Source organism: Nerophis lumbriciformis, linkage group LG02 (genome assembly GCF_033978685.3).
Source record: "Nerophis lumbriciformis linkage group LG02, RoL_Nlum_v2.1, whole genome shotgun sequence".
Classification (NCBI taxonomy): domain Eukaryota; kingdom Metazoa; phylum Chordata; class Actinopteri; order Syngnathiformes; family Syngnathidae; genus Nerophis; species Nerophis lumbriciformis.
In genome coordinates this window covers 15,443,802-15,470,595 of record NC_084549.2, presented here as the reverse complement: position 1 = coordinate 15,470,595, position 26,794 = coordinate 15,443,802, and the positions used below count along the sequence as shown (strand labels likewise).

The window sequence follows — 26,794 nt, the reverse complement described above, 5'->3', positions numbered from 1 at the left end:
TTAGCGCTATTACAACATTGGTTCTGCTGGTGCTGTATTGTGCATTAGCCCCCGTGGAAACCAGCTTCCTCTGCAGGGGACTTTGGTGTTGTGCATAAAAGGGCAATATTTGTCCCGGAATGTGTAATTTTGGCAAAAGAAATAGACCTAAAGAAATGGACGATGCTGGTTCTCGGGAGTTAATAAATAGCCATGTCAGAGAGAGGTTTGTCTTTGTATTTTTTTCCATGCTCGCCGAATCATTGTTAAATTTAGAAAATGAATGTGTTATCTCACATTTCTCCGATTATTGCCTTGTTCATATTAACATCCCAGATGTTTTTGGTAAATGCTCCCAAGTAATATATTTTATATTTTGAATTCTTGTATCTATAGTTGTGTTGTATTGCAGGGTAACGCTGCCCAGGTTAGAGACTTAAAGAGGACCTATGATGATATTCAGGGGCGCCGGAAAGGGGGGGTAAAGGAGACGGATTCTAGGGGCCCATGATGGAGGGGGGGCCAGAGAGGCCCCTAATGATGATGAAATTATAATACAGAAAAAATAATGACACTGTGTTGGGGGCCCTGTAAAGATAATTTTCATGGGGCCCAAAATCCCTAGCGGCGCCCCTGATGATATTAATCTACACTTAAAACACTCCCTTGTGGTCTAAATCTGTGTTTCGTAACCAAAGGGCCAATTCGGGGCAAGGGGAGAGGGGGGGGGGGGGTATTGTTGGCCTGCGAGCGCCCCATAAAGGTTTGCCAAAAAATATCTCTTTCTCAGCTATTGGCCGTATGGGCCCCAGCGGTACTCAGCTGTAATACATTTTTCCACCACTTGTGGCAGTAATGACAATCTTGGACAAGCCGAAGAAGTCTGAAGCTAAAGTCGGAGAGAAGTTTCTTAAGCTCAAAATATTATAACTAAAGTGGTGAGGCTGTATTTTCATTTTCACTTTAATTTTACTGACAGTTTAGCTAAGAAAGATATTAACTATCAATTTAGGCAATTTATTTTAGCACAGCATAATTGTATGTAAATGTATTTTTTGGTCAGTGATTTATGAGTCCTTTCTTATATTTGGTTAGTATTTTTTTTTCCAAACAGCCTGACCTAAGCCTAAGGTTTATGTGTTAAATAAATAACAATCTTTGTGATTAACATATGGTTTCATATAATTTAACCAGGTTGTAAACTGTAAATAGAGTAGATGCATAATTCCATCCATCCATCCATCTTCTTCCGCTTATCCGACGTCGGGTCGCGGGGGCAGCAGCCTAAGCAGGGAAGCCCAGACTTCCCTCTCCCCAGCCACTTCGTCCAGCTCTTCCTGTGGGACCCCGAGGCGTTCCCAGGCCAGCCGGGAGACATAGTCTTCCCAACGTGTCCTGGGTCTTCCCCGCGGCCTCCTACCGGTCGGACGTGCCCTAAACACCTCCCTAGGGAGGCGTTCGGGTGGCATCCTGACCAGATGCCCGAACCACCTCATCTGGCTCCTCTCGATGTGGAGGAGCAGCGGCTTTACTTTGAGCTCCTCCCGGATGGCAGAGCTTCTCACCCTATCTCTAAGGGAGAGCCCCGCCACCCGGTGGAGGAAACTCATTTCGGCCGCTTGTACCCGTGATCTTGTCCTTTCGGTCATAACCCAAAGCTCATGACCATAGGTGAGGATGGGAACGTAGATCGACCGGTAAATTGAGAGCTTTGCCTTCCGGCTCAGCTCCTTCTTCACCACAACGGATCGATACAGCGTCCGCATTACTGAAGACGCCGCACCGATCCGCCTGTCGATCTCACGATCCACTCTTCCCTCACTCGTGAACAAGACTCCAAGGTACTTGAACTCCTCCACTTGGGGCAAGATCTCCTCCCCAACCCGGAGATGGCACTCCACCCTTTTCCGGGCGAGAACCATTGACTCGGACTTGGAGGTGCTGATTCTCATCCCAGTCGCTTCACACTCAGCTGCGAACCGATCCAGTGAGAGCTGAAGATCCTGGCCAGATGAAGCCATCATAATCACATCATAATTATTGAATGCAATTAAAATCAAGAGTAAGATTACTTATTCAGTGTTATGATTTGAGCGGGCAGTGGTAAAGTCGGGCCCCAAGGTCAAAAAGGTTAAGAACCCCTGATCTTAATAAGATGTATTGAATATGCTTTGGTGTAAATTTTGCATAGATTTTTTATTTTATAACCTGTTTTTTGAGTCTGTCTGCAAGATGTTTGATTCTGGAGGCGTTCCCATATTGCAAATGAATCCACGACCCACCCTGTCCAAAAGTATCATACTTTTTTTTTTAAATATATATATATCTTGAAGTGGTCGCCGCTATTTTTTCCCAAACACGGTCCGAAATAAACTCCATAAACATTACAGAGATTCACCCGGTCACAACATTACGTACACCTGCACACTCGCCGATCGATACAGACTCTGCATAAAAAAAGCTGTTTTGAGCAGGAGTAGAGTCACTACTTCCCTGGTGGTCTAGTGGTTAGGATGCGGCGCTCTCACCGCCGCGGCCCGGGTTCGATTCCCGGTTAGGGAACTTAGCATTTTACCATAAATTGATTAACGTGGACCCCGACTTAAACAAGTTGAAAAACTTATTCGGGTGTTATCATTTAGTGGTAAATTGTACAGAATATGTACTGTACTGTGCAATCTACTCATAAAAGTTTCAATCAATCAAAAAAAACTGTCACACGTAGGTGTCATTATGTGCATGCCATTAGATGAAAATAATACTTTATCCAAACTTTCTTTGTGTGTTTTCTTATAGCCTAGCTGAGAGCTTTACTTAATGTCTAAATTGTCTGACGTCACGACATAGCCCGACTCCAAAAGAGGCATCCAAATCCGCGCACAAGCTCATGCCAACCTTATGATTTGATGCTTTGGCATTGTTTAACACGATTATCCAACATTGTAACAATGCCAGGAGAAGGGGAGGGAACAGATTCGGTGACCACAGGTGAAGCGCTAGCTGTCCAAAGTCAGGACCCAGGGTGGACCACTCATCTGAGCATCAGTTGGGGACATCTCTGCGCTGCTGACCTGTGTCCGCTCAAGATGATCTCCCGCTGGCCCCACTACGGACTGGACTCCCATACTATTATGCTAGATCCACTATGGACTGGACTCTCACATCCATGTGGGCCCAGTTATGGGGAAATAACAACCCAAGACCTCAACGGTGGAACAGGCGGAGGATGATTGCTAACCCTATGGACCGTCACAACGGCTGGGATGGCGGATGAAGGCTGCGGCAGAAAAGGGTCCCCAGTCGTCTTGGACTCCATGCCACTGGACCCTAACCCGGATCTGTCAAGGATCGTATGGTGACTGTGCACAGGCAACCTCCATAAAGGGATACCCCCCCCCCCTACCAGGAGGATCGTCATACTCGCTTCGAGTGACCGCCGATGAAGATGGACTGGACTCTCACATTATTATGCTATGCTATGGTTTCTCATTGTAATCCCATTGGGTTGGGTTTTATTCTTGCCTTGATGTGCGATCTCAGCCGAGGATGTCGTTGTGGCTTGTGCAGCCCTTTGAGACACTCGTGATTTAGGGCTATATAAATAAACTTTGATTGATTGAACAACATTTATAAGTCAGAAAAGATTAAATTAATCATCATCAATAGGGATGTCCGATAATATCGGCATGCCGATATTACTGGCCGATAAATGCTTCAAAATGTAATATCGGAAATTATCGGTATCGGTTTCAAAATTATCGGTTTCAAAAAGTAACATTTATGACTTTTTAAAACGCCGCTGTGTACACGGACATAGGGAGAAGTACAGAGCGCCAATAAACCTTAAAGGCACTGCCTTTGCATGCCGGCCCAGTCACATAATATCTACGGCTTTTCACACACACAAGTGAATGCCCAGCATACTTGGTCAACAGCCATTCAGATCACACTGAGGGTGGCCGTATAGACAACTTTAACACTGTTACAAATATGCGCCACACTGTGAACCCAAACCAAACAAGAATGACAAACACATTTCGGGAGAACATCCGCACCGTAACACAACATAAACACAACAGAACAAATACCCAGAACACCTTGCAGCACTAACTCTTCCGGGACGCTACAATATATACCCCCCGCTACCCCCACCTCAACCCCGCCCACCTCAACCTCCTCATGCTCTCTCAGGGAGAGCATGTCCCAAATTCCAAGATGCTGTTTTGAGGCATGTTAAAAAAAAGAATGCACTTTGTGACTTCAATAATAAATATGGCAGTGCCATGTTGGCATTGTATTCCATAATTTGAGTTGATTTATTTTGGAAAACCTTGTTACATTGTTTAATGCATCCAGCGGGGCATCACAACAAAATTAGGCATAATAATGTGTTAATTCCACGACTGTATATATCAGTATCGGTTGATATCGGAATATCGGATATCGGCAAAAAAGCCATTATTGGACATCTGTATTCATAATGTCACTGATAACTAATATCTGAGATGCAGGCTATTTTATTTAACTTCAATGTATTAGGTTGATTGGCAACACTAAATTGGCTCTAGTGTGTGAATGTGAGTGTGAATGTTGTCTGTCTATCTGTGTTGGCCCTGTGATGAGGTGGCGACTTGTCCACGGTGTACCCCGCCTTCCGCCCGATTGTAGCTGAGATAGGCTCCAGCGCCCCCCGCAACCCCGAAGGGAATAAGCAGTAGAAAATGGATGGATGGATGGTATTAGCATATCTACATTTGATTGGTATTAGTCTTTTGAAAAATAATCCCATGACCCATCAGCCTTTGATATGTGGCCCTCGGTAAAATAATGCACTTTGTGACTTCAATAATAAATATTGCAGTGCCATGTTGGCATTTTTTTCCCCATAACTTGAGTTGATTTATTTTGGAAAACCTTGTTACATTGTTGAATGCATCCAGCGGGGCATCACAAAAAAATTAGGCATAATAATGTGTTAATTCCACGACTGTATACATCAATATCGGTTAAAGTCCCAATGATTGTCACACACACACTAGGTGTGGTGAAATTTGTCCTCTGCATTTGACCCATCCCCTTGATCACCCCCTGGGAGGTGAGGGGAGCAGTGGGCAGCAGCGGTGCCGCGCCCGGGAATCATTTTTGGTGATTTAACCCCCAATTCCAACCCTTGATGCTGAGTGCCAAGCAGGGAGGTAATGGGTCCCATTTTTATAGTCTTTGGTATGACTCGGCCGGGGTTTGAACTCACAACCTACCGATCTCAGGGCGGACACTCTAACCACTAGGCCACTGAGTAGGTGGCCACTGAGTAGGTCCCAGAACCCCTTGCAGCACATCGGTAATTAAGAGTTGGACAATATCGGAATATCGGATATCGGCAAAAAAGCCATTATCGGACATCTCTAATCATCAACAAACCCTCTGCCAGTAGAGCACTCCACTTAGAACAATTATTCAAACCTATGCCAAATTCCTAACAATGTACTGATGATGTAATTATCATGCCTACTCCAAGGTGTGACCATGCATTTTCAGTATTTACTTCCCCCTTGTGAGGTACAATGCTAGCGAACCCGATCCCGTCACAGCCGATCTAACCGCTGACAGCCTCTGTTGTGATACAATATCTGACAACTCGGCTGGCATGCGACAAAAACAAGTACGCACATATGGATCTCCCACGCTACTTGAAAATCCCCCTCCTCCCTGTGTGGACTTGACAAAAGCTCACATGGCTGACGTCTGTCACTCAGCGGCAGGGATGGCAACAAAGAGCGGTGCGTGTCAGCCCCTGGAATGAGAGCTGACAGGCACACTGACTACAACACCAGTGAACAGGCGGAGGCGTCACAGTTGTGCATGTCATACACCATGTCAGACAGTGTTCCAGGGACCCAGACACAATGAACGACCCCGTGGGTCCCCTTCCCCATCACATATTTTGCGTGCGTGTCATTTCAATTGAAACGACAAAGAGGCGGCACAAGAAAGAAGATGCAAGGTGGATGGGAAAAAAATGGATTCCAGGAGCAATTAAAGCATGGTCTCGCACAGACATACGCCCGCACTGTGGCGACACATCCTCAACAAGAGGAATAAAGAAGTTCTCGCATCACCTCCTCGCACACCGCCAGGGTTACTCAGGCGCACGTCTGCTTGAACACACATCTTACGTTCTATCCGACACACACTTGCCCTAAAAAATGTTGAAGCAATGACCCTCCGTGCCATCTCTCCCTGGTCCCTTTCTCTCATCCCATCTTTCTGTTTCCTCACTTGCGCTTACCTTTCTTTTTCGCCCACGCTCGTCCAGCGAAAAGTCCACCTGGGTCAGCCACCGCAGAGGAAGCCGAGCCGAGCCAGAAGGCAAGGAGAGAAAGAGAGAGAGAGAGACAGTGGAGGGGGGTGGGGGGGCGGGGAGAGTGTGATGAGCAGATGCAGATATGAGACACAAATGGAGGGGGATCAAGCAGTGTGCAAATTGGATGATGAAAAGGAAGGAGGGAAGGAAGGAGGACAAGAGGGGAGGGGGGCGTGGGGAGGGGGCTCGTCTCAGCTGCACTGGTATGACGCAGAGCCTCTTCTCCTTTCTCCACTCCAAACCCACCCGGATGGGGGGGGGGGGGGGGGGGCTGTATCCATGGCAACGGCAGAGCAGACTATAGGTAGTAGTTAGGGAGTGCGTCAGGCCACAGTGCAGTTGCTTAATCACGAAGATGTGCACCTCACGGCCGCTTCGGTTGGCTTGACATGCGGGCGAGAGGCGGACTGGTCAGACTTGTTGCCCTACCGGAGGAGCGAGAGGGGAAACAGGATGCGCGGGTTGATTTGGTTCCACTCAACAATTTCATCCGAGGCAAACGGGCATCTGAGCTCCGCTTCAAGCTACTCCTTTTTCAGACGTGTTGTAATGAGGAATTGGAAATATACCATGTACCATATTGTTACTAGGGATGTCCGACAATACCGGACTGCCGATATTATCTGCCGATAAATGCTTTAAAATGTAATATCGGAAATTATCGGTATCGGTTTCAAAATTATCGGTATCGGTTTCAAAAAGTAAAATGTATGACTTTTTAAAACGCCGCTGTGTACACGGACGTAGAGAGAAGTACAGAGAGCCAATAAACCTTAAAGGCACTGCCTTAGCCTGCCGGCCCAGTCACATAATATCTGCGGCTTTTCACACACACAAGTGAACGCAACGCATACTTGGTCAACAGCCATACAGGGCACACTGAGGGTGGCCGTATAAACAACTTTAACACTGTTACAAATATGCGCCACACTGTGAACCCACACCAAACAAGAATGACAAACACATTTCGGGAGAACATCCGCACCGCAACACAACATAAACAAAACAGAACAAATACCCGGAACCCCTTGCAGCACTAACTCTTCCGGGACACTACAATATACACCCCCCGCTACCCCCTAACCCCCACACCTCAAACCCAGCCCCCCCATCCCCCAACCCCGCCCACCTCAACCTCCTCATGCTCTCTCAGGGAGAGCATGTCCCAAATTCCAAGCTGCTGTTTTGAGGCATGTTAAAAAAAATAATGCAATAATAAATATGGCAGTGCCATGTTGGCATTTTTGTCCATAACTTGAGTCGATTTATTTTGGAAAACCTTGTTACATTGTTTAAAGCATCCAGCGGGGCATCACAACAAAATTAGGCATTATAATGTGTTAATTCCACGACTGTATATAACGGTATCGGTTGATATCGGAATCGGTAATTAAGAGTTGGACAATATTGGAATATCGGATATCGCAAAAAAGCCATTATCGGACATCTCTAATTGTTACTCTATTCATGTTCCAAATAAATCAAAACCATTAGCATATTCTTTTTTTGCTGGAATGACTGTTAGTGTTGTTAATATTCAGTGTTTTATTGTTCATAGTTAATATTATAAATCCGACTTTCTTTATTTTAATGTACATTTTTGGTGTCCCATTCAGTAAAAAACTGTAAAATTCCATTCCGTTTTTTGTTTGAGGTGGTCTGTCGTAACGTTTTTAGAATTCTATCGGACATTGGGTCCTGGTAAAAAAAAAAATTTTTTTTTTAAATATTTTTTTTTTTTAGCTGGAATGACCTAAAACTGCTACACAGGAAGACTAATTAAAGTATTATACACACACATTTTTATCTGATGGGCCTGGGCGGCACGTTTACAGTACCAGTATAGTGGGGAAAACAAGTTGCCTCGATATTGAAGCGATTATCATCCATCCATCCCTGTCCATTTTCTACCGCTTGTCCCTTTCGGGGTCGCGGGGGGTGCTGGAGCCTATCTCAGATGCATTCGGGCGGAAGGCGGTGTACATCCTGGACAAGTCGCCACCTCATCACAGGGCCAACACAAATAGACAGACAACCTTCACACTCACATTCCCACACTAGTGTTGAGCGATTATCATATAGTTCCGATTTATAACAGCAAAAGACTCACAAAGTGTGCGAGTAAGTACAAACCCCGTTTCCATATGAGTTGGGAAATTGTGTTAGATGTAAATATAAATGGAATACAATGATTTGCAAATCCTTTTCAACCCATATTCAATTGAATGCACTACAAAGACAAGATATTTGATGTTCAAACTCATAAACTTTTTTTTTTTTGCAAATATAATTGACTTAGAATTTCATGGCTGCAACACGTGCCAAAGTAGTTAGGAAAGGGCATGTTCACCACTGTGTTTCATGGCCTTTTCTTTTAACAACACTCAATAAACGATTGGGAACTGAGGAAACTAATTGTTGAAGCTTTGAAAGTGGAATTTTTTCCCATTTTTGTTTTATGTAGAGCTTCAGTCGTTCAACAGTCCGGGGTCTCCGCTGTCGTATTTTACGCTTCATAATGCGCCACACATTTTCTATGGGAGACAGGTCTGGACTGCAGACGGAGCAGGAAAGTACCCGCACTCTTTTTTTACGAAGCCACGCTGTTGTAACACGTGCTGAATGTGGCTTGGCATTGTCTTGCTGAAATAAGCAAGGGCGTCCATGAAAAAGACGGCGCTTAGATGGCAGCATATGTTGTTCCAAAACCTGTATGTACCTTTCCGCATTAATGGTGCCTTCACAAATGTGTAAGTTACCCATGCCTTGGGCACTAATGCACCCCCATACCATCACAGATGCTGGCTTTTGAACTTTGCGTGGATAACAGTCTGGATGGTTCGCTTCCCCTTTGGTCCGGATGACACGATGTCGAATATTTCCAAAAACAATTTGAAATGTGGGCTCGTCAGACCACAGAACACTTTTCCACTTTGCATCGGTCCATCTTAGATGAGCCCAGAGAAGCCGGCGGCGTTTCTGGATGTTGTTGATAAATGGCTTTCGCTTTGCATAGTAGAGCTTTAACTTGCACTTACAGATGTAGCGACGAACTGTATTTAGTGACAGTGGTTTTCTGAAGTGTTCCTGAACCCATGTGGTGATATCCTTTAGAGATTGATGTTGGTTTTTGATACAGTGCCGTCTGAGGGATCGAAGGTCACGGTCATTCAATGTTGGTTTCCGGCCATGCCGCTTACGTGGAGTGATATTCCAGATTCTCTGAACCTTTTGATGATATTATGGACCGTAGATGTTGAAATCCCTAAATTTCTTGCAATTGCACTTTGAGAAACGTTGTTCTTAAACTGTTTGACTATTTGCTCACGCAGTTGTGGACCAAGGGGTGTACCTCGCCCCATCCTTTCTTGTGAAAGACTGAGCATTTTTTGGGAAGCTGTTTTTATACCCAATCATGGCACCCACCTGTTCCCAATTAGCCTGTCCACCTGTGGGATGTTCCAATCAAGTGTTTGATGAGCATTCCTCATCTTAATCAGTATTTATTGCCACCTTTCCCAACTTCTTTGTCACGTGTTGCTGGCATCAAATTCTAAAGTTAATGATTATTTGCAAAACAAAAAAAAAGTTTATCAGTTTGAACATCAAATATGTTGTCTTTGTAGCATATTCAACTGAATATGGGTTGAAAATGATTTGCAAATAATTGTATTCCGTTTATATTTACATCTAACACAATTTCCCAACTCATATGGAAACGGGGTTTGTATAAATACAGTCTATTATACAGCATTATTCACATGTGAATAATATAAATTCGGTCTATTATACAGCATTATTCACATGTGAACGACCCCAAAGGGAATAAGCGGTAGACAATGGATGGATGGATGGAATAATATAAATTCGGTCTATTATACAGCATAATTCACATGTGAATAATATAAATACAGTCTATTATACAGCATAACTCACATGTGAATAATATAAATACAGTCCATTATACAGCATAATTCACATGTGAATAATATAACTACAGTCTATTATACAGCATTATTCACACGTGAATAATATAAATACAGTCTATTATACAGCATTATTCACATGTCAATAATATAAATACAGTCTATTATACAGCATAATTCACATGTGAATAATATAAATACAGTCTACTATACAGCATTATTCACATGTGAATAATATAAATACAGTCTATTATACAGCATTATTCACATGTCAATAATATAAATACAGTCTATTATACAGTATTATTCACATGTGAATAATATAAATACAGTCTATTATACAGCATAATTTACATGTGAATAATATAACTAAAGTCTATTATACAGCATTATTCACATGTGAATAATACAAATACAGTCTATTATACAGCATAATTCACATGTGAATAATATAAATACAGTCTATTATACAGCATTATTCACATGTCAATAATATAAATACAGTCTATTATACAGCATAATTCACATGTGAATAATATAAATACAGTCTATTATACAGCATAATTCACATGTGAATAATATAAATACAGTCTATTATACAGCATTATTCACATGTCAATAATATAAATACAGTCTATTATACAGCATAATTCACATGTGAATAATATAAATACAGTCATTATACAACATTATTCACATGTGAATAATATAAATACAGTCTATTATACAGCATTATTCACATGTGAATAATATAAATACAGTCTATTATACAGCATTATTCACATGTGAATGATATAAATACAGTCTATTATACAGAATTATTCACATGTCAATAATATAAATACAGTCTATTATACAGCATTATTCACATGTGAATGATATAAATACAGTCTATTATACAGAATTATTCACATGTCAATAATATAAATACAGTCTATTATACAGCATTATTCACATGTCAATAATATAAATACAGTCTATTATACAGCATTATTCACATGTCAATAATATAAATACAGTCTATTATACAGCATTATTCACATGTCAATAATATAAATACAGTCTATTATACAGCATTATTCACATGTGAATAATATAAATACAGTCTATTATACAGCATTATTCACATGCGAATAATTATTTTATATTATTCACATGTGAATAATATAAATACAGTCTATTATACAGCATTATTCACATGTGAATAACATAAATACAGTCTCTTATACATTCAAGTACAGTCAAAAGGGAACATATGCATTACACAGTCTGATGGCTGTCGGTATGAAGGACTTTTATGAATTGATTAACGTGGACCCCGACTTAAACAAGTTGAAAAACTTATTCGGGTGTTACCATTTAGTGGTCAATTGTACGGAATATGTACTGTACTGTGCAATATACTGATAAAAGTCTCAATTTCAATCAATCAATTCATGTGTCGTTCCGTGTTGCATTTTGAAAAAAAATTGCACTAAAGAGTAGGTAACCTTTAAAAACGGACATAACGTTTACTTTTTCTTTCATGTACTCGTTCAATGTGTTTTTTTTTCACTAACTGCATACCAGATAAAAGACAAGATGAAAGTCATAACGAACAATACCCAAAAACATGGTCTTTGTTGTGGGGGGGTGGCGGCGATCTTTCATGTCTGTGATATTCTCCACCCGGAAATGAGGTAGAAAGAACTACAACACGTGACCAGGTTACGTTTGACTCCTCCCCTCGGCGTCACTTTTTGCCGGGAATGTACGACCACGTGTCCCCTCCTACCAATTCATTAGGAAGCAAAAAAAAAAAAAAAAACGCTCTCCGGCTAGTCAGGGAGTAAACTTGCAAGATGGCGGCGCGGTGGGGCGCAGGCGAGGAGACTTTAACCGCTTGCACTATGGATTATTTCCCCCTGGACACACTCTGCGAGGTAAATAGACGTGTTGTGGTGTGTTATTTAACGACTTAGTCTTGTTGTTGTCCTTTAAACGCGTAAAAGCGAGATGCATAGCACCACGCTGCGCATGGTGAAGTGACACGTGGATAAAATCGCAACATCACCAAAAGCCTTTTTGGAAAATCCAATCTTTTTGTGTTTATTGTTATCATCTAAAAGCCATATATGTTATAATTATGCTACGCACGTTGTATAGTAGAGACAACGTTAGCGTTGAAGCACCACATTGACTCACTGCTAGCAAGCCGGTCGCCTGTGCACTCCATTTAACCCGTAAAAGTACTAAAATGGTCAAAAAGGTGGAAGTGACAGTTATTGCATGGTTTAGCTGACATGTGCACAAGTTGCCTTATCGAGTCCACATGTTGTCATTTTAATTCGAATAAGTAGCAACCGCCTCTCGTGCTGCTGTTGATTCATTCACACGTGCTGACAACACTGCAGCATGCTAGCCAGCTAACGAGCTAGCCGCGTAGCTTTGTTGTTGCTTTTTTTTAAAAACAATGCCCCATTTAAAATATTTAGAAGTTACTTTAAGGCTGGGTCGTGTCGGTGTGAATTTATTCATGCTTTCTGGCATTTTTCTACAGTGTTGTGTCGTCATTACAGGGATAATGGAACGAGCAATTAATAAACAAGTATAATTATTCCCGTTCAGCACGATAACTTGATTACTTATAAAAAACAACAACTCACACTCAAATGTATTTTATTTTTTTTATTTCATTTTATTTTTTTCAAAACACTCAAATGTACTTTTACTGTTGTTGAATAGCGTTTGTCGACTCACGCATGCGCATTAAACACACCAATGCTAACTTTAAAAAACACACACTCAAATGTACTTTTTACTGTTGAATAGCGGTTGTCGACTCGTGCATCCGCATTAAACACACTAATGCTAACTTTAAAAAAAAACACTCAAATGTACTTTTACTGTTGTTGAATAGCGTTTGTCGACTCACGCATGCGCATTAAACACACTAATGCTATTTAAAAAAAACAAAAAACACCCCCACACTCAAATGTACTTTTTACTGTTGTTGAATAGTGTTGATTAACTCATGCATGCGCACAAAACACACTAATGCTAACCAACCCATTTACTGTCTCTTCCTCTGTATGTATACTTCTATGGGGGAAAGCTGAAATAATCTAAATTAATGCTTTAAACTAATGCACGGTGCAAAATTCAAAGTATGGTGTTTTGCAGTACAACACGTGGACAACGCTTCCTTCATGTGGATCAAACATGTCTGCACACTGATCTTGTTTTTTTTCCAAAACTTTTATTTATAATCAACATTTACATACAATCAAAGAAATAATAATAATCAAAACAAGTACAAAAACAGCGCCAGGGGATTGTAAACTCAATAAAGTAACTAAAGTCAAATATATGTAACAAAATGTAAAACCATAGGCTCACACAAGTTCCGTAAATAATCCAAATTGGGAACACAGCATCGTAGTTTCACAGCTTTTTGGTTGTTAGAGGTAGAAAGCGTTTTAAAGTAGAGTTCTAATTCTTTTTTTAAAGGCACAAAAAACAGGTCGGGTATTGAGAAACTTAAATTTATGAATATAAAACTTAGCCAATAGTATGAGGTTGCAAAGGTAAAATTCCTTTTTTTTTTTAAAAACAACATTTTTTCATACTGTGTAAATCCAAATAACACATTTTAAATCAAATCACACATTTGTCATGAATATTGTCCAGGAAGAAACGACAGATGCCCTGCCATAGTGAGGCAAATGTACTTTTACTGTTGTTGAATAGCGTTTGTGCACTAAAAACAATAATGCTAACTAACCCATTTACTGCCTCTTCCTCTGTATGTATACATCTATGGGGCAAGCTGAAATAATCTAAATTAATGCCTTAAACTAATGCACGGTGCAAAATTCAAAGTATGGTGTTTTGCAGTACAACACGTGGACAACGCTTCCTTCCATGTGTATCAAACATGTCTGTGCACTGATCAAGGTTTTTTGTTTTTTTCCCAAATCTTTATTTATAATCAACATGTATGTATACATCTATGGGGCAAGCTGAAATAATCTAAATTGATGCCTTAAACTAATGCACGGTGCAAATTTATTGCAGCACAACACGTGGACAACGCTTCCTTCCATGTGGATCAAACGTGTCTGCGCACTGATCATGTGTGCACACAAACACGTGGGACGTTGACGTTTATGTTTGAATATTTGACTCAGTCCAGTACCTTTTTGCTGCAGCAACTACCAATGCTTGATATTAGTAGGCACACAAAGGGCTTGGGATGTTTATAAAGGTTATAAGATCTGCAATACTGAGCTGATGCTTGCCAAATAGTGAGCAATGCTGCGTTGTTGTTTTGGTAGCAAGCCAATGTTGCATCCGATCCATTTTTGAGGGTTACAGCTCATTGTAACAGTAGATCAAACCTTCAACACATTTACAAACGGCATTATTTGCCTATTTATGTGATATTTTTTATGGCCCTTAGCCCATATCTCAGTAGTTAGTTTTATCACTCCTTGCTGAACATGTTGCCATTTTCTAACTACTGTTTTTAAATGTAAAATGTTTATCTGAAAAAACTTGGACTTGCATGTTTTTTAGGTAAATAATAATGTAATATATTTCTAAAACGTTTTACTGTTTAAAATAGTAGCATTTTAATGTGTTTGATGTTTTAAAAAGTTCTGTATTATACAAGACAATCCAGGGGAATATACCGTTTTTTCCGGACCATAGGTCAATTATAAGGCGCACGGCCGATTAGCAGGTCTATTTTCATACAAAAGGCGCATTAAAGGGGTCAAATTATGATTTTTTTTTTTAAATGGAAAACACTTCCTTGTGTTCTACATAACATGTAATGGTGGTTCTTTGGTCAAAAACGTTGCATAGATTATGTTTTACAGATCATCTTCAAGTCGCTTTCTGACAGTCGCTTCAGGATGCGCCGTTTTGTGGGCGGTCTTATTTACGTGGCTCACCTTCGACAGCGTCTTCTCCTCGTCATCTTTGTTGTAGTGGTGTAGCGTGCAAGGACGGGAGTGAAAGAAGTGTCAAAAGATGGAGCTAACGGTTTTAATGACATTCAGACTTTACAGCAGCATTTCATCTGTGGCTCACTAGTGCAACAACAATGCCGGAAATGTGTCCCGTGAAAAAACATCCGTCCGGAACTCTTTGATAAATAAAGTTCCGTGGGTGAACTATGTAAACTCTCTACACCGGTGGTTTTTAGCGCTTTCATGGCTAGTCTAATGACAGCTATAAGTTAGAACTTAATGACACTTTATATTACAAATGGCAACAAGTGAATGCCCCCTAACGAGAAAAAGAAGAAGCTTATCGACTACGATGTCGCCACTCACTACAATGACGGACGCGTGCAAATTTTGAAGACTCATGCAAATCCCAAATACACATCAGAAGGTAATAAAAGTTGGTTTTGCATAATATTACAAAACAAAGCAAAATGCCAGATAATGTCTGCTGATATTTTGCAGTTCTTGTTCACACACCATAATAATACTCGTATGTTGACGATCCATCAAGCGGTGCGGCTTCATACCTAGCCAAAGTTGTACTAAAACATTTTGACAGATTCTTGAGAGCCGTGTGTAATGTTCTATATTCTCAATGGAACATTTAAAGTTTTGGTGTTGTTTACTGACATCATCTTGCAGTCTACATGTATCTCCTATGTGTGACTGCCATCTACTGGTCATATTTATCATTACACCATGTACCAAATAAAAATAGCAGTGAGGTCGGCAAGAAAACCAGAATTATGCTGTATATTAGGCGCACCGGGTTATAAGGCGCACTGTTGATTTTTGAGTAAATGAAAGGCTTTTAAGTGTGCCTTACAGTCCGAAAAATACGGTACCCTCCATTTTTATTTCTTTCATTCTAATATAATAGCGTTCACGCAGGCAAGGCATGTTATTAGCATGCTCATAATCCGAGTGTTGACAAGAGTTTTGTCTGTGACATGCAAATCATCACGAAAAGGGGGATGGCAGGTTTGTTTAAAGGTGTAATTATTATGTTATTTGTCATCCTAGACTGCTGAGTTGTGCTCTGGAGGACCGCTGGAGGGTTTCCAAAGCTGCTTAGACCTTTCCATCTTTGACGAGACCCCATCAATAGAGGCAAGTCCGCATTGCTGAACTACTAACTCAGCGGGGCTATTAATTGTCCTAACCTTATTTCTCTTGGTGTGTTTAGACAAAAGGACTGGACGAGGACAGTGAAGCCATGCTGTTAACCGCCCTGACGGAGATTCTCGACAACGTCGATGATGAAAACCTATCCCCGTTTGACACACTACCTGAGTCTGAGCTTCTGACGGCTCACAAGGGCAGGGAACACTCTCCGGTTAGTGACCAGCTGTCATATATAACTCTAAGGAAGAGGAGATTAATTGACAACATGTAGTTCTGAACATATTATTTTGTATTTATTCAAAACGCTATGTATACACGCTTGCATTTATTACATCATAGTTTAAAAAGCTTTGTATTGATCAATTCTTTATACTATGGAGGGTTTCCCTTTTGATTGCCAAGGTACTTGTGGGGGCGTGGTCAGGACCGGGGAAAGGATCACATTATTTGCTGTGATGCATGTATTTTCTAGGGATGTCCGATAATATCGGACTGCCGATATTATCTGCCGATAAATACTTTAAAATGTAATATCGAAAAGTATCGGTATCGGTTTCAAAATTATCGGTATCGGTTTCAAAAAGTAAAATGTATGACTATTCAAAACGCCGCTGTGTACACGGACGAAGGTAGAAGTACAGAGCGCCAATAAACCTTAAAGGCACTGCCTTCGCGGGCCGGCCCAGTCACATATCTACGGCTTTTCACACACACAATTGAATGCAATTCATACTTGGTCAGCAGCCATACAGGTCACACTGAGGGTGGCCGTAGAAACAACTTTAACACTGTTACAAATATGCGCCACACTGTGAACCCACACCAAACAAGAATGACAAACACATTTCGGGAGAACATCCGCACCGTAACACAGAACAAATACCCAGAACCCCCAACCCTGCCCACCTCTACCTCCTCATGCTCTCTCAGTGAGAGCATGTCCCAAATTCCAAGCTGCTGTTTTGAGGCATGTTAAAAAAATAATGCACTTTGTGACTTCAATAATAAATATGGCAGTGCCATGTTGGCATTTTTTTCCATAACTTGAGTTGATTTATTTTGGAAAACCTTGTTACATTGTTTAATGCATCCAGCGGGGCATCACAACAAAATTAGGCATAATAATGTGTTAATTCCACGACTGTATATATCGGTATCGGTTGATATTGGAATCGGTAATTAAGAGTTGGACAATATCGGATATCGGCAAAAAAGCCATTATCGGACATCTCTAATATTTTCTTTAGAAAGGCAAACAAAATGTATAAGTCTCTTAAAATAAATCTGATACTGTTAGGTGGCAGATCAATCGGCACATCCTAGTTTTCACCCAGTGATCAGTTCCATTTTGGTTGTGTCTGTTTATTGATCTGCCCAACCTTTACCCCCCATAACACTGGCTTTCCTATGTCGACAGGGCCTAACTTCAGAGTTTAGGTACATTGCGGAAGCATGTAATAATTGCTAAAAAAAAAAAAAAGGGAGTATGATCAAGAGATCTGTTTCATCCTACTCCTTTTTTCGGTCATGTTGAATTGTGTAAATATAACCGTGTTGTGTTCCTTGCGATGTCAAAGTAAACTTAACCATTACTATAATTTGCACCTTGCTTTTGTTCCCATTGTAGCTCAGAAGATTACCGTGTGTGCCGCTGTCCCCTTCAGAGAAGGACTCTTTCAGTACAAGACTCCAGTCAACTGGAAAGGTAGCCATCTCAGCACTTGAGCAATGCATTTGCTCATGTCACATACATGATTTTGTAGTTACATCTTACCTTCTGTCTGCGCCCAGAACCTTCCTAGAATACCAATGGATTCACTACAGAGAAGCGACGGAGAGGAAGAGGACGCAAGCTCGCTCACTCTGAGCCCGGGAAGGCACGGTTTACCTCTAGACTGGGAAGGATTGGCCCTCCCGTTTCCTGTCACCTTTGAGCAGGAGAGCGACAACGGTCTTCCAGTCAGCCTCGGGAACTTTGTCAGACACATGCACCCGTACTGCATGGCCCTTTGTGTGGAGAATGACGGGGGGGTGCAGATGTTGCCAGAAGGGGGCATCTTGCTCGAGGTGGTGGATCAAGGGGAAAATGGAGAGCCTATCCTGGCTGTCCCAGACATGGGCCTTCAAAGTTCTCCACCACTCGATAAGTTTGCAGGGGACGAAGACGTAGCCTCGGACACGTCTGAGCATATTGTTGTTGACGATGATGTTGTCAATGTGCTATGTAAGGCTCCGGTAAATACTCAAAGTACCTGTTCTGATAAGGTGATTAACACTCAGAAGAAAGAGACCATGGCCAGAGTACCCTCCCGTAGAAAAAAGAAAAAGAAGAAACAATGCTCTCTTGATCCTGTCGAGGGAAGGGTTCTGAGATGGGCCGCTGTGAGAAATCAAACAGAAGAATTACCCCAAAAACCTGAAAAGAAGCGAATCCATAAAGAAAAGAAAAACAAAATCACAAAAGCTTCGGTTGCTCCTGTACCTGCTGCTGTGAAACCTGTGAAAATAAGTTGCCAAAGTAAAATCCAAGTGGAACTCAATACCCGAGAAACAAGAGTTACAGCTGCTACATTTGTGAGACCTAAACAGGAAACTGGTCCAACAAAAGCTGGTGTTCCTGAAAGTCCAGTCACCTCCCAACAGTCTAAAGAAATGGCTCAACCAGTATCCCAAGCCCCCAGTGAGCCATTGGTGTGTCCAAGCAGCCCTGCATCTGCTTTCAACAGCCCTGCATTGATTGTGAATGAGCCCCTCCCCCCGATGACCCCTGCGCTTCCAGAGCCAAAGCCCAAGTCCCTCAGTTTAGCCGAGTATCGACAACTCAGACTGCAGAAGAAGCCCGTGTTGGTGGAAAAGCAAGGCGACAACAGCACCAAATGGCCCAGCCTTCCGGAGCCCCCCAAACAACTGACCCCTATACCCTGCCTGCCTGACCCCAGCCCCAAGGATTTTCGGCGGTCCACCGCCCAGGCTGTGAGGGACGTGGTCGATATTAAACCTGCCTGGCAACCGCGGGGACCCTGTGCCCCGCCCACCCCCGAGGCACTGTTGGTGCCACCAGCCTACATGGTTACATCAGCCAACAAATCTGTTACCGCTGTTTCTAAACAATCACAAGAGTCACAAGCACTCTCACCACCACAAAAACCTTTAGTTAGTACACCTGATCGTGTCACCCCCCAGCCTCACACTTCTAAATGCCAATCTGTGATGCAATCACCTGACATGAAGACTGTGCCTAAACTTTCCGATGCGCCGTCTGGTAAAATCTCTCCTTCAACCAATTCTGAGATGGCATGCTCTGCTGCAGTTCCTGTCCCACAGAAGACCCCTGTTATCCAGAATGCGCCAGAGCTCGTACTTACCACTCCTACCTCTTTAAACGACCTCAGCACATCTGCAAAGTTCCCGGCAATTAATGCCAAACATTGCTCCGCTCCCACTTTAGTCTCACAGATTCTTAAACCACAGGCTGCTGTGCTTAAAGCAAATAAGAGCGCGACTACACCAGTGGAACCTCTAACAGCAAAGAGTCCCACACAGGAGTTGATTGAGTCCTTCACCAGTGAGATAGGTAAGTTTGACAGTTTTACACTAAAGTCTCACAAATAGGAATCTTTTTATTAACGAAAGAAATGTAAAGGTCGCTTATTATACTATGTTTCAACTATATAAAATAAGTCTCACAACATTGTCCAAATATTTCATGCAAAAAATTAACTTTTGTTTAGTGGGGCAGGAGCATATGCAAATGTTAGCAACTAGGGATGTGACAATTATTTGTCCACCGATCAGTATCAGACGATTTTCTTGAAAAAGTAATCAATCACCATTGTCCAATAAGGCAGATTACCGATATCGATTCCTTATGGCTGAAATTGTATGTATTTTTAGTCTCCCGGCTGACAAGCCTATTGTGTATTTGAATACAAAGTGTGGAGTCGTCCTCATAAGTTAATAATGGCCTCTACTACCTACTCAGTGGCCTAGTGGTTAGTGTCCGCCCTGAGATCGGTAGGTTGTGAGTTCAAACCCCGGCCGAGTCACACCAAAGACTATAAAAATGGGACCCATGACCTCCCTGCTTGGCACTCAGCATCAAGGGTTGGAATTGGGGGTTAAATCACCAAAAATTATTCCCTGCCCACTGCTCCCCTCACCTCCCAGGGGGTGAACAAGGGGATGGGTCAAATGCACAGGACACATTTCACCACACCTAGTGTATGTGTGACAATCATTGGTACTTTAACTTTAACTCTATTACGGCAAATAAACTATCGTTATCAGGTAAGATTATTACTAGAGGATGGGGCTAAACATGTTATACATTAACTATATCAATATTTTTATTTTCTCAATCTTTTTTTTTGGTGGGCGGTAAGGTTTATAAATCATAACAGAATAGAATAATTGTCTGGGCATAGGACTTTTAGGGCGGAAATGCTCTCAATGTATAATGGATAGCCGTGATTCATTTTGTTTAGTTATTGTGTACTGTTGCCTTTGTCAAACAATTGTATTTGAAGAGAATGAGGAACCGGTTAAAATATTGTTGATTTTGATAAATTGTCAATAGCACTAATCAGAAATAAATAAAACATTTACCTAGTGTGTGGATGTGAGTGTGAATGTTGTCTGTCTATCTGTGTTGGCCCTGCGATGTGGTGGCGACTTGTCCAGGGTGTACCCCGCCTTCCGCCCGATTGTAGCTGAGATAGGCTCCAGCGCCCCCTGCGACCCCAAAGGGAATAAGCGGTAGAAAATGGATGGATGGATTTACAGTTAATACATGTGATCGGTATTCACTCAGATGATTGGAATCGGCAACATAAAACCCTGATTGTTACGTCCTTATTAGCAACTCTAGCATAGTCATGTGAGCTACAGTACTAATATTACAACAACATTATGACTATAGCTGACTAAAGGATAGTTAGAGCTCCAGGCTTCTTTTTAACATGTTTTTAGAACACAGCTGTCCTATGGTGGGCATCATTCCTTCATGATGTAAATGTATTTACAGGTATAGAAGCTGCTGATCTGACCAGCCTGTTGGAGCAGTTTGAGGAAACACAAGGTGAGCAAAGTTGCTCCTGTTATTTATGTTTTTACTTGCATTTGTTTGAAAGCAATATAAACACAAGCAGCCAGGTTCTTGGCCTGCAGTAGTAGGTCACATCTTTCAAAGTTGCTTAATCTAGATGAAAGCAGTGTCAGTTTTCTGTGGCGATTAACAACGAGAGGGAAGAAACATGTGATACTGTAACTCTTGACTGCTTTGGCTGGAAGCATTTGTGACGCTGTGAAGGTCCACTAACAAAGTTTCACAGGTTTTTGTTTTTTTAAGTGAAGTTTTCTTATGTGAGATGTGTTCTGTAGGGCAGCAGAGGAGCTGCTTTGTGCTGTGGAATTCTGCTTTGTCTGCGAATTCATTTAACTCTCGCTGTGCTGTCTTTGTTAATGGGTGTAAAAGGCTCAACGTGTCAGGCAAAGTGACTCCTCACTATGTTTTCATGCACTAAATTAGTCTCAGTTCTCAAATAGTTAGGTTTTTTTGTGTTTTCACACTTAAAGTCTCATTGTCCATGCACACTGTCTAATGCTACTATTGGTCATACGCCGTGTGCCCTCCCATACACTAGGAGGTACCGGTACTTATTTCCTTTTAGTGCGGGTAAATGTATTGCTTTTCCGGTGGATTTGTGACGTCACACCAAAACAAGGCCTCTTTGCGGCTCCTCACAAGTCAACAGCACAGCTGTTGTTGTACCTGATGTCCGCTGTAATATTGGCACAGATTAGAAATATTAGATCTCTAATGGCTATGCTGATGTTAAAAAGCAGACCGCATCCAGAAATGATCAAAAACTGTGCAACGAACATGACCTCCCGGAGTTGCTGAATGCAGGTCCGAAGTAAAGACTGGTGGTAAAGAGTTGTTGTTCAAGAATTTTCGTACGGACAATGGAAAGAAAACTTTTGAATGTCTCGAAGTTCATTCAATCAATCAAAGTTTATTTATATAGCCCTTAATCACAAGTGTCTCAAAGGGCTTCATGAGCCAATAAGCTCTGTGGATTGATGAAAGGAGTTTTAAGTCAGAAAGAAAAGACTGTTCATGCCCAGATACAGCTTCAAATTAGGGTTGCTATTCTGTACAAGCTTGACAGTTGTGCAAGTTGTACAGTTATTGCTAATCAGTTTGGAGTGCACAAATGCAGCATGAAGACGTTTGTGTCCGCTATAGTATTCTCTTATTATACCTGCTTCATTCTCTTCCATGATCTCACTTGTATTTGTTCTGAAGTCCAAATGAAGCCTGCATTGTCTATTTACTAAATCTGGGTTATTTTTCTGCCGTCGATGCACTTCAAAATGTTCCATTATTTTAATTTGTGAAGCAATTAAACAGTGTCTTCTTCACTCCAGTTGTTGCCTTTTTTTTAATTGAATGGTATGTGCTTCCGGGTCATGTCCCACTTGTTGAGACAAGCGCATGTGCGACATGATGGGTCCCCACCGGCACCCACTTGAGCGGTCTGGTTTTCAATCGCATAATACAGGTGTATTAGTCTGACTTTTCAAAAACCAAAGGTGATCAGATTAAGGCTTTTCCATGTGTTGTAGAATGTTTATTCTGAGCCGAATTATTTGAGAAATCGGACTAATTTAGTGCATGGAAAAGTAGTCCCTGGAAGTGTTTGTGAACCATCCTTGGTCAATGCAGACAAACGCTACACTTGACCTATCCTAACATCCCAAATATCTATTCTATTCCCTTCAGCTAAAGAGCAGCAAAGTGTACCGGAGGTCTGTGGTAGAGCAGCAGCTGTAGGAAACTCGAGGTGAGTTACCCTACAGCCCTCACGCTGCTCTGTGGGAGTGATGAGTCAGACCTGTGTATATGTACATTATGTTGGTGTGACTCTACCCATTGCCAAGACCTGCCGCTAATGTAGGCCTTGGAATGGCCTCCCCTGCGTTTGTTTAGACAAGACCTACTAGCATTGCCTCTGTGTACACGCCGGCCATACTAACCCTTGCGTTCACTTTTTAGTGCTGAATTTGCACGTGAAAGAACTGTCGTGGAGCGTGTCCGAGCCAATGATCTCTCAAGCCCCGCAGGTAATTAATTTAAAAACAGTTTTATGGCATTCGCTGCTCTCTCATAATGAGCATTCAACATCCCCCAGAGTTCAAGTATAATATTGGTGCACTTATTTTGTCTTTAGCCCTCACTCCTCCAGCCACTCCTCCACACCAGATGTGGAAACCTCTGGCTCCTGTGGCTCTATTGGGGAAGACCAAAGCTCCACTCTCCAAGACCAGCCCCGCCAAGGCTATTCAGATAGATGCCCGCCCTTTGCCATCGTCCAGATTTCACAGCAAGCCTACCACAGCTGCTGCCCCCGTCTCACACGATGTGGTGTGCATGGACCACGACTACTGCCTTCCCAGCAAAGGCAATGGCGAGCCGGGCAAGCGTTGGAATGTCAAACAGCAGACTTTCATCACAATCAAACCCATCAAGCCCCCTGCTGCTGCCACTACAGTCACGCTGGAAGCCGCCTCCCAGTCCAACACCCAAGCACCAGAAGCTCTGGGGAATGTAGTGGAGGGGTCCTCTGTTCTGGAGACACCGGAAGCCTCTCCAGCCTGGCAGGAGAACGAATCCACCTTCAAAGAAAGCACCACCAGGAAGGGGCATTTTGAGAGGTCGTATGGCTGTCATGCTGCCTCTCGCACCCCCAGCCCCACCTCAAGCACCAAAGAGAGGGGGAGAAAACGAAGAGTCCGACGTTCTCCGTCTGTGTCCAGCAGCTTAGAATCCGACTCTCATTCCTCTCGATCTCGGTCTAGATCCCACTCAGCACCCAAGAAAAGGTCACATCCCCTGTCAAAGCAGAATATCCACATGTATTTTGGCTTGAGGCTCATCATACCTCCTGCTTCCTTCTCTAGGTATCGTCACCGCCGCTCTCGAGGCAGATCCAGCTCCACCTCACGTTCCTCTTCTCGGTCCTCTGTGTCCTGCTCACCACCCAGGAGGAGAAGGTACTCGTATTCCTCCTCTCACTCTGGCTCCTGGAGTCGCTCCAGATCGCGGTCGCAATCTCCTCAGAGATGTGCGGCGTGGGGTCGAAACGGAAGATTGTACAGGTACAGTATTGTATTACATTAGGAGAGCTTCCTGTGTGTTTTTTTATTATAATAGTGTTTTCTCTTTCAGCCCCTCGTGTCGAAGTACTTATGGACACCGGGAAAATACAGAGGATATAAAGAGACGCAAGGAAAAAGCCATTGTAAGTTGCTCGTCAATCATGTTGGAGTTTTGTGTGGAATTTGCGATTGATTTGTTTTAATTCTCCCCATAAAGGAAGAGCGACGGGTTGTTTACATTGGTCGAATTCGGGGCACAATGACCCAAAGGGAGCTCAGAGAGCGTTTCTCTTATTTTGGCAAGGTGGAGGATTGTACTCTGCACTTTAGGGACCACGGGTGAATACACCACTTCTCTTCTATGCTTTGCTTACTCTGTGGCATGTTGCACTGTTACTGAACCCTTCTGGTCTCATCAGTGACGTCAAGGGTCAAGATACAGTGCTAAAGCATAAACAGGCCTGCTCATAACTGGGGCCTCCTGGATGCATCCCAGGTCGCTCTTTTAAAAGCAAGCCACAGTTTTGAACACCCTTTAAACTGCGATAAATGAAAATGGACTTCAATAGAAGCTAATGCTTAGAAAATCTGTCGCCTAATAGGGATAACTACGGGTTTGTGACTTACTACAACACCAAGGATGCGTTCACCGCCATCGAGAACGGAAGCAAACTTCGCAAGCCGGATGAGCTGCCGTTTGACCTCTGTTTTGGTGGGAGGAGACAGTTTTGCAAGACGGGCTATTCTGACCTGGGTAGGCAAGACGGCGCTCCCTACGTCGCATGCAATCTTTTGTGTCACGCTAAAAAGTGTAATAAGATTTATCCTTTTCAGATTCCAACAGGGACTATGAGCCACTATCTACAAAAAGCAAGGCGAAGACACTAGACTTCGACACTTTACTGAAGCAGGCCCAGCAGAGTCTGAAGAGGTAACAGGAAGCCTGTCGCTGGAAGCGGCCCAACACTTACCTCAAAAAGAAGCAAAACTTCTCTTTTCAGTTTGTTGTGGCTTTAGGGTTATCTTTTGTTTACATTTGTATTTCTTTTTGGCAAGCCTAATACCTTCTATTGAAGTGAAGATTTATAACTAAATGAACAAAATGAGTAAAAAAAAAATGAAATAAGTGACAATTTTTTTTTAATGTTTATTTAAATGTAAAACAAAATGGAAGACTTTGGAGAGAATCATTTTTAAAGAGAACATTGAAGAAAATATATAATACACCAAAATGTACTGCAAACATGAATAAAATGGGAACCTGAGCTGTTTTGTCTAGTAATTTTTTTTTCATCTTTAATGCCAAACTACAGGACTGTTTACAGTTTGTGTGTAGAGTGAGTCTGCTGACAAACTGACCTTGGCGAGAGCTTGAGCCGCTGTCGTGGCTGCTGGTTGCAGGAGCTCTGCGCTCGTGTTTCCTCCTTTTGTGTTCTTGATGTCTCCCTCTCGTTTTTTGTTGAGTGGCTCGGACCACTTAGTGACTGCGCAACAAGGGGTGGCACTTTAGTGACTTTGAAACTGCTTTTTGGTGCTTTTTTTGTGAACTTCTGGATCTGCCTCGGAGAAGCCATTTGCACTGGAGACCAGCTGCTGGTTCTCTGCCACACCGTAGTCTGTGTTGAGAGACCTGAGGAAGATACGGGGGTCCGGAGCTGGCGCTGAGCATCTGGATGCACGAGCTTCACGGAAGACTAGCTTGGTGAGCGTGTATCGGACACTTCGGTCTCCCTGAATGCCATGGACTGGACAAGTGGCCGGGGACTGATGGGCAACCTAGGACGGAGTTGGCTCTCTTGGACACTTCATTGGGTCTCTTCCTGTCTCGGGCCGTGCAGACCATGGTGTGGAGCATTGCAGAGGCCACTGTGCGTGTATGGGTCTTTGTTTGTTTTTGGTCAATGCATGATGCAATCCTATGTATGCAACATGTATTATTTAATGATCATTTGTTTTTTTTGTTCCGTTTTACTGATGCAGATGTATGTAGAAATGGTGCAGTTGTGTTCTAATATATTTTATGTACTTTTTTACATGTTTTACCTTGTTTGGACTTTTTGAATCAGCGATGCAACGAAGTAATTTCCCCATTGTGTGACAAAAATATATTCCAGCCTAATTTGTTTACTTTTGAGCATATTGACCTGGGATTTTCATATGTACTGTACCACTCTATTGGGAACATTAAGATCAATGTTTAATGTTTTCCATGCAGGATCCTTTATTTTCTGAATGCAAAGTCAAGA

At 42.3% G+C, this 26,794-nt stretch overlaps 2 protein-coding genes and 2 non-coding genes across 5 annotated transcripts in view; 3 read left to right on the top strand and 1 right to left on the bottom strand.

Annotated features, from left to right (window-relative positions):
- ldb1a (LIM domain binding 1a) overlaps positions 1-6,458 on the bottom strand; it is a 79,741-nt gene extending 73,283 nt beyond the window's left edge. Inside the window, exon 1 of one of the 2 annotated variants that reach the window (XM_061946092.1) lies at positions 6,269-6,458. The gene's annotated coding sequence lies outside the window, so the exon portion shown is untranslated. The remainder of the gene's footprint in view (positions 1-6,268) is intronic. The other variant, XM_061946166.1, reaches the window with a different exon arrangement.
- Positions 2,470-2,541, top strand: trnae-cuc (transfer RNA glutamic acid (anticodon CUC)). The gene has a single exon. It is a non-coding gene; the product is annotated as a tRNA-Glu (tRNA).
- Positions 6,459-12,029: 5,571 nt separating the features above from the next.
- pprc1 (PPARG related coactivator 1) lies at positions 12,030-25,813 on the top strand. Its single transcript, XM_061945684.1, has 14 exons — positions 12,030-12,191; positions 16,287-16,373; positions 16,450-16,599; positions 18,016-18,093; positions 18,180-19,962; positions 21,412-21,465; positions 23,173-23,233; positions 23,446-23,513; positions 23,621-24,272; positions 24,351-24,548; positions 24,619-24,691; positions 24,766-24,887; positions 25,151-25,302; positions 25,383-25,813. The coding sequence occupies exons 1-14, from the start codon at positions 12,111-12,113 to the stop codon at positions 25,481-25,483; spliced, it is 3,660 nt and encodes a 1,219-aa protein (XP_061801668.1). The 5' UTR covers positions 12,030-12,110; the 3' UTR covers positions 25,484-25,813.
- LOC133611793 (small nucleolar RNA SNORA50) lies at positions 24,934-25,072 on the top strand. Its single transcript, XR_009816040.1, has one exon. It is a non-coding gene; the product is annotated as a small nucleolar RNA SNORA50 (small nucleolar RNA).
- Positions 25,814-26,794: the final 981 nt, after the last annotated feature.